At 47.3% G+C, this 8,953-nt stretch overlaps 1 protein-coding gene across 1 annotated transcript in view; it reads left to right on the forward strand.

Moving 5' to 3' along the window:
• ATP10D (ATPase phospholipid transporting 10D (putative)) overlaps positions 1-8,953 on the forward strand; it is a gene marked incomplete in the record, with an annotated part of 126,159 nt that overhangs the window by 34,915 nt on the left and 82,291 nt on the right. Inside the window, 1 exon segment of the mRNA XM_014591909.2 lies at positions 6,024-6,384. Coding sequence (XP_014447395.1) covers positions 6,024-6,384 — 361 coding nt within the window.

The following is an 8,953-nucleotide window of genomic DNA, read 5'->3' on the forward strand; positions in this document are numbered from 1 at the left end:
TTCAAGTCATCTTCTTCACTGCCGTTACACTGGCTCGTCGGAAAAGTCATGACACATTTTTACCTAGAAAAATATAGAAAAAATTCATCATGATTTTTCCAATAACCCGATCATTTTATTTTGGCATTAGAACTTCACCTCATCACATAGACCTCTAAGCACAACCTTCGTGGAAAAGACAAGTTTTCCAATCTTGATATATGGGGTATAGATTTTTCCCAAGCAACTGTACCCCCAGCTATCCCCATATATCAATCTTATAACAAGTCAAAATAGAGCCCCACTCTTCAACCAGACTTAAACCTCACTAGAAATAACCCCCCAAAGTATTTCTCACCTCAATCATTTATAATCAGAGCTTCTTAAACAGTACTCCTCTTGTTTCTTCCCCCATTGCTCTATTTCTAAATATTTCATTGCCAAGAGAAATCTTTTCCTTTTCTTTCTTCCTTTTTTTAAAAACTTTGCCAGAGGGCATATGTGCTCACCAGAGAGACACACATACAGAGAGAGACAAAGTGAGAGAGAGAGAGAGAGAGAGGAGACGCCTGTCATGGGGGATGTCCTCACCACAACCCCTTCTCCAATTCTTCTTCCTTTCAGGATTCTGGGCACACACATGCACCTAGCATGTTTCTCAAGCCACTGAGTCTGGGACTTGAACAGTGTGGCCCTGTGGGATCCAGCTGTCTTAACCACGAAGCCACGCTCTTGCCCATCAAGGGCTGGCCCACCGTAACTTAGCCCATCATGAGTAATCTTAACAACATGCTAACAGAGACCACCTGCTGCAGCCTCCGGCCATCCTTTAACTATGTGAGACAGGTATTTCTACGCAGTCTTCTCTAAGAAACCGAACGTCTCATCTTCAGACTGCCCACTTCTCTAAATGCTTAAAGATCAACAACTTCCATTTCATCATAACCCATTAGTCATATGATAGTAAACAACCCTGTTAGCACCCAATAATCAGACACCCCAGATCACAATATTTGAACCTCTAGTCTTAAGATATCCATAGCAGTAGCCATAGTCCACCTAAATATTACTAATGTCCCATAAATAAATTACAAACACCATTAGCCCTAAAAAAGACTCACCAAAATTTATCATAGTAATTCCGCAACTGCTAATAAGTGCAGGGTTTGAAGAAGATCCTACAAAAAAAAAAAAACAAAAACCAGACTAATATTTAATAAAAATACAACATTGGTCATAATTCTCACATGGAATTTAAATAGGCCCAGTGACATGAAAAATTGCCACTGTATTTCAACTAGAAGAACCTTAATGGCCAACATACAAAAACAAACAAACAAACAAACCCCAAAAAGCCCTTAATTGAATCACTGATCATTCCTTTATTGGCCTAGCAGCTGCATCAGCTGTTCCCCCAAGATGAAATGGGGCCCTCCACTGGGCATCACAGGATGATCCCTGGCTGTGTGGCAGGTGCCCCAGCCACATCCTCCTCGGTGACCCTGTCTGCTGGCATGTTCACAGGTGGCTGTATGATCCAGTAGCTCCATGCAAACGAGCTTCTGTATTCTTCATTCCCCTGTTTACACGCGTAGGCCGAGGTCTGTACCGCTTCAGAAACCGAACGCGTTGGTGCCATCCCCCCCTCTGCAGGACTAACACCGCAGGTTAGAGCACGTCTTCCCACGAGGACAGGCGCCCTGCTGAGCAGTCTCGGGTCACCGGCCTTCTGTCGGCCACCCATGCGTTGGCCCTGCTCCGGTGGAAGAGCTCAGAGGGTCTTCAGTAGCACACCAGCCTTCCCCCACTCTGCACTTGGCAGCTTATCCCACCGTTTCTTACCTCAGCCCTAGTCGTTACTCTTCTCTTACTCTCCCAAGAAACAGCACCCAGAGAGCCATCCGGAATTAGCCCCGACTGACAAAACCCCACTGTGCACTCCTTCACAATAAAGGCCTCCAGGAGCCCCGGTTCTAATATTCCTCCTCCTCACTCGACGCCTGTTTTCCTCCAGCCTCTTAGGAGACTCAGACGACACTTCCTGTTTGCCTACAAAATCCTACGGTTTATCCCAGCAAGGGGGTGTTCTAACCCTCCATCCTCGGTCCCCGCTGCAGCTGCCCCAGTACTTCAGCCATGGAGACAGTGCAGGGTCGTATTCCCACCACCAAGCCAGCACCTCGTCTGAACCTCCACTGCTCACCACCTTATGTTAGAACAATCTGGAAGCCAGCCGTTTGAAATCCTATTGCAGTTGGACGTCCGGCCTGCGTTTCCTCCTAATCCTCACACGAATGCCCATCTTAAGCCTATTCAAACACTCGCTCCTTACGGGAAGGGTCCCTGTCGTGTATGTAACACCTGGGCTTTGCACACCAGAGATGGGGAGCATCTTCTCCCTGGGATTTTCAAAGAAGCTTCCAGCTTCACCATCAATACCCAAAGCTACAATTCGAATTAAACTGTTCCCTCGTTTCCTCTTGGAAACAAGCAGGCTGTTACAAAGTACTGTGTTGGTACCGAGAATTACGAGAATGGGCGGTGACTTCCTCGCCCCCCTGTGCATTGTGGGTTGGGAGTCTTTTCCTGCATTATAGTGAGCCAGCTAGCAAGAACGGGTTATTAAAAATACCGATTCTTGAGGATTACTAGAATAATTGGATCAAATCTTGCAGCGCTGTAGATGGTGATTTACGATGTTTTATATCTGTCGACGCTGGGTACACACTTCGTGTTTGGAGGAAACTGCTAGTTTCTGTAACACTTTAGGGAAAGTAAATAGACGATTTATGACCTCAGAGTGAAGCTTTAGGAAGGAAGCAAGCTTAAATAATTTGCCGAGATATTTTATAGCCTTCAATCCTTTACACCTGAGGTTGCCTCTGCATATTTACCCGCTTATGCCTTCGCCTGGGCCTGCGCTCCTGAGAAGGGGTCTGGGTGACAACCATCCCTGTGTAACAGGTTCTCCAGGTGGGGTGCATGGACAGATTTATCTGCGGAGTTTTGTTCACACCTACGGGTTTACTAAACACCAGTCTCCTTAGGTGAACTCCAGGCCAAGATGCGAAGTAAATGCAAAAGCATTACTTCGTAAAGCAAAGGGAGAAACCAAGGCCCCAGCCTTGCCCGCCACGCCCTTGCTGATTGCTCAGGGCCTACCGGGGGCTGTATCTGTTGCATTTACTAAGTGCCAAGCATTCTGGGTACAAGAAGAAAGGACACATCCTAATAGTTACAAGCAGAAACTCTGGTGTCAGAGCGATTTGGTGTGAATCAACCCTAATATTTCGTAGCCAACCTCTCTAAGCCTGCTTTCTCTTTTGTCGATTAGAGATAATACTTGCATGTCAGAACTGATGCTAAGTAGGGTAATGCATGGAAAAGGCTTTCTTTGGGGACCAGCAGTTAGCGTAATGGCTATGTCGCTGGACTCCTATGTTGTTGAAAGTGGTTCGAGTCCCAGACTCGGTCACTTAAACTCACACTGGGTTTGTGTGCGTGCGTGCCCAAGATCCCGAGAGGAGAATGGAGGAGAAGGGCTTGTGGTGTGGCCCCCCTGGGGAGTGATTTCTTGCTTTCTCTCTCTCTCTGTCCCTCTGTCTTTCTGGCTAGTGCACGTGCCCTATAGCAAAAACCTCTCCAAAAAAAAAAAAAAAAAAAAAGCGTTCTTTGCACTGTGCTTGAAATATAGAGTGCTCTTAATGCATGTTTACTTTTATTCCCTTTTTAAGGAAAAAAAATAATTCATAAGTTTGCATACTAGGTAGGACTAAATTTTTTTGGAAAATAAGGAAAATTGGAAATAAACAAAACAAGGCCTATTATACTGAGTTGTCAGAAAAGTCATTACTTTTTTTTATACAAAAATATATCATGACTTTTCCGACAACGTAAGTCTCGATTAGATTTCGTTTTGTAACAGATCCCCCCACACTGGACAACATGGCATTCACTGACGGATGGTCTGGAGGGTCAGCAGTTTGGGCTGAGCACAGGCGGGCTGGCTCAGCTCTGCTCTGATCGTGTTAGCTGGGCACACATGGGTGTTAGCCGTCGGCTGGCAGGCAGTGGCCTCACACCTTGCCAGGGACAGTGGAGGTACGTGGGCCGTGTGTACTTGTCCACACTCCTGCTGTGCCAGGGTTCCCGAGAGCTGTGAGGGGCGAACCCCATGAGCAAGCACTCCCACCTGTGTCACGCTTGCTGGTGTTACGTCAGCCCAAGCAAGACGTGGCCCAGCCCAGATTCAGAGTAGAGGAAAATTCCAGCTTTTTAAAAACATTTTTTAAAGAATTATTTATGTTGGGGCCAGCAGGTGGCATGGTGGTAAAAGTTGCTGGATTCCCACGTGGCCGACTACAGTTCAAATCCTGGACCCAGCAGCTTGCTTTCTTGCTTTCTCGCTTTCTCTCTCTTGTGTCAAATTCAAATAAACAAACAAACAAAGAAACAAATGGAACTAAACAAAAACTTTCTTAAAAAGAATTACTTATTGGGAACCAGCAGTTAGTGTAATGGCTATGTCGCTGGACTCCCACATAGTCGACCGCGGTTCGTGTCCCGGACCCGGTGGCTTAAAACTCACACCGGGCGCGTGTGCGTGCGTGCCCAAGATCCTGAGAGGAGAATGGAGGAGAAGGGATTGCGGCATGACCATCCCCCCTGGGGGGTGATTTCTCGCTTTCTGTCTCTATGTCTCTCTCTGTCTGTCTGGTGAGCGCACGCGCCCTACAGTGAAAATCTCTCAAAAAAAAAAAAAGAATTACTTATTTAATTTTATTTATCATTATTGTTACTTTTTAATTTGACCAGAGACAGAGAGAGAGAAAAATGAGAAAGAGAGAGTGAGAAAGCAAGCCTCTAGATCTGGGACCTGAACCACGGTTGGCCACATGGAAGTTCATCACCCCAGCCTCCATGCCACCTGCCAGCCTCAATCCCATGTTTTGAAGGGCAAAGGAATGTGTGTACAGGGCTGGGAAGAGCTCGTTGTCCCTTTTGTGATCTACGCTTACTTTTTAAAAAGTTTGCCGAAGGCCACGTGCATACCAGACAGAGCTAGAGAGAGACACACAGAGACAGACAGAGAGCGAGAAAGAGAGAGAGAGAGAGGGAGAGGGAGAAAGCACCCCAAAGGGGCATGGTCACACCACAATCCCTTCTCTTTCATTTCTCCCCTGTTGGACTTTCGAGCGTGTGCAACACACGGACAATACCTTTCAAGCCATGGGAACCAGGATACAAACCGTGTGGTCAGCCATGTAGGGCCTGCACCCGCAAACACCAGGCAATGGGGCCAGCCTGGCTGCCTACTTTCTGCCAGGCTTTGTGCTGGGTGGTTAACTGTTACTCACCTAATCCTCATCATTTCATGACATTATGCTCTTTTCAAAGATGAGAAAACTGGTAATCAGAGAAGTGAAGACACTTGGGCGCATTAAGGCCAAATTGTTTGCCTCTAGTTCTGGAATGGCCTTTAGGCGGAACCGCTTGCGGCTTAGATGGTCAGATCATTAACCCACGAGGCAGGAGCCTATGCTTTCTTTGCTCGTTTCATTTGCATGTCATCACTGTGCATCTTTGCAGGATATGCAATGAATCTATACGAACAGACGGCATATTGTGTACGGCGTGTGCTTTATTTAAGAACGGTTTAGTGGGGACTGCAGGTAGTATGGTAGTTAAGGCACTGAACTCCCACGTGGCTGACTGTGGTTTGAGTCCTGGACCTGGTGGATGAAACTCATGCTGGACACGTGTGCGTACATGCCCAAACTCCCATGAGGAGAATGGAGAAGGGATTGTGGCATGGCCATAGCCCTGGGGGAGTGATTTCTCGCTTTCTCTCGCTCTGTCTCTCCAGCAAGTGCACATGCCCTTTAGCAAAAGTCTCTCTCTCAAAAAACAAAATAAAAACAAAAACAAAAAACGATTTAGTTAAAAGGGAGTTCCAAAGATCAGTTTTACTGTCCTATTTATATGATGGATCATCTATTTATTTGATATTTAAAAGGTTAAAATTTTGTTAACTTTCTTTCCAGAAGCTTACGGAAAGTGTGGTTGTGTTTTTGGCCAGATCACCTACCCAGCTGGACCTCCCTGCGTGTTGGACATGACCCAGCCTCTCCAGTGGGCCAGGTATCACTGGCGGCGGCTGACCGGTGGGGCCAGCAGGGATGGGGACACGAGGACATACAACTACTCGTCGCTGCTCGCCTGCGGGGGCAAGTCCTCTCGGGCCCCCAGGCTGGCGGGAAAGCACCGGGTGGTGGTCCCGCACCTCCAACCCTTCCAGGACGAGTATGAGCAGTTCTCTGGCGCCTACATGAATAACCGAATACGAACCACCAAGTACACGCTTCTGAACTTCGTGCCAAGAAACTTGTTTGAGCAGTTTCACAGGTACCGTTCCATTTGTTGAAAAAGAACCTAAACATGCCCTTTGTCATTCCAGCTGGTATGTACAGTCTTCATGTTCATGGCACTGTATTAACCCATCTGTGACCGAGCCTGAGGCTGGGGACAGCAGCCGGGCAGTGTGGGTGTGAGTCCGTTGGGAACGACGCCCCTCACAGCCACAGCCCGTCCTGGTTGGTCAGATGCTCTCCGTACCGTGGAGACGGTACATGGTGGTAGAGAGCGGGACCGCCTGCCGGTGTGTAGCAGCGTCAGGTCACGGAGGTTAGCAGAGCTGCGGTCCAGCTCTCCTCACGCTTGCCACAGTACTTCCATTAAATCGTACAGCATTTTAAATCCAGGTTTTTCTTACTCGATAATAGGGGGAGACAGAGCGGATGCAGATGTAAGGTGTACTTCTGGGTCAGCAGTTGGCGTAGCGGTTACGTCGCTGGGCTCCCACAGGGCCGAACATGGTTTGAGACCCCGGTGACTTGAAAATCACACCGAGTGTGTGCATGCCCAAGATTCCAGGAGCACAATGGAGGAGAAGGGACTGTGGCTTGCCCATTCCCCCGAAGGGTGACTTCTCACTTTCCTTCTCACTGTCTCTGTTTCTCTCTCTCTCTCCAGTGAGCACACACACCCAAAAGCAAAAACCTCAAAAAAAAAAAAAAAGGTGCATTCCTAATAAAGGTGGCATTTTGTGCAGATAGAGGATGTAGTTCGGAGAAGCAGTGACATGCCCAGTTTACTGTGTGTGGAAGGGCCCTGTGAGCTCGGCACTGGAGGAAGTGCATGCTTGAGTTGTTCCTTTCCTAATGGCGTGTGCACGGAAAGGAGATGGGTGAGAAGGAAGACACGTGGTGAATGTGGTGAGCGTTAGGAAGTGCTCTTGAGTTGGGTGGATGCCTAAAAAAGAGAAATAATACCAGCTGAAACAACAGAAGGGGAGTGGCGTTCGACCTGGTTTGGGGGGTGGTGGTGAGATACTCAAGGTGGTGGGCAAAGCAGGTTTCAGGTGGAAGAAGAAGTAAAGGAACAAAGGCAGTAACCTAGAAGATTTACGTGAAGCCTGGGAGTTAATCTTCTCTAACACATAAGACCTATGCCGGGAAACCACAGGAAATAAAGCTGAGGAGATTTGTGTGACCCGCCGGAAGGGCCCGATGTCAGGATCAAGAGCGAGGCTCAAGGCCCAGGCACTGGTCTGAACCCCATGCTTGTGTGTGTGTGTGTCACTGTGGAGGCAGGCGGGGCAGGGAGGAGGCGGTGGTAGATAGACTAGCTTAGAGTAGCTCAGCCTCCGGACCATGGACTGGAACTGTTTCATGGCCTGTTAAGAACGGGGTTGCACAACAGGAGAGCAGAAGGGTGGTGAGAGAAGTTTCATCTGTAGTTGCATCCACCCCCTTTCATTCACATCGTGGTCTGAGCTCTGCCTCCTGTCAGGTCAGCATTGCATGCTCACATGGTGAACTGCACATGTGAAGGGTCAAGCTCCTTATGAGAATCCAATGCCTGATGCTCTGAGGTGGAGCTGAGGCAGTGATGCTAGCACTGGGGCACGGCTGCCAATACTGTATTTTATAGTCAGTTGTATAATGATTTCATTATGTATTATGATGTAATAATAATAGAAATACAGTGTACAATAACGGTAAGGCACTTGAATCATCCAGAAACCATCTCTCCCTACCCCCTGATCTGTGAAAAAATTATCTTCTATGAAACCAGTTCCTGGGACCCATAAGTTGGGGACCACTGCTATGAGGCAAGCAAGTCCAAGAACACTTAGGAAGATGCTGTGGGCACCCTGGGGTGAGCTGTCAGGGAGGCAGTGTGGGAATGACAGCAAGGATGATGCCTGGGGATCCTCAGGCTTAGATGTGGGGTTAACTGAAGAGATGATGTGAACTTGTTGGGTTGTGATGACCAGGAAGACCAACAGGACAAGGAAAGACAGTAATACACAGAAAGCATGGCTGGAAGGTCATTTTGTTTTTGCAAATGTGTTTGAGGCTCTAACATGAATACAGAGGTTCTCAACATTGAGTATTCATAGAGAAGAAAGTACGTAGACGGTACAGTCTCCTTGTTCATTCTGTGTAAGCTCCACCTACATTTAACAGTGGTTATGTTTAAAGGACAGGTGTGCATTCATTGAATTAGCAGTGTTATGTGTGTTTCTATCTCATGGAGTTTGTAGTTGGAAGAATGCGAGTCTGACACTTGAACGGGGTTTAAAGCTACAACTGTAGGGTTAGAGGCAGTTAACATGGAAGTAATTGAATCTACAAAGCAGCAAAAAGGATTAAGAAGGACTTTTAGAGGAAAAGAAGTCAAAGGTGAGGAAGGAGGCGTATTGGTAGGTTGTTCTTTTGAAAGGTTTCATAATTACTGGGAAAATACGTGATAAAAACTCAAGGGGATATGCAGGATAGAGATACTGTTTTTCTTTTAAAGAAAAGAGCACCTCTTTCTTTTTCTTTTTCTTTTTCCACCCCCCCCCAAATGCATGTGCACTCACTGGAGAGAGAGAGAGAGAGAGAGAGAGAGAGAGAGCGAGAGAGAG

The sequence above is a fragment of the Tupaia chinensis genome, unplaced genomic scaffold (assembly GCF_000334495.1).
Source record: "Tupaia chinensis unplaced genomic scaffold, TupChi_1.0 Scaffold000054_1, whole genome shotgun sequence".
NCBI classification, from domain to species: domain Eukaryota; kingdom Metazoa; phylum Chordata; class Mammalia; order Scandentia; family Tupaiidae; genus Tupaia; species Tupaia belangeri.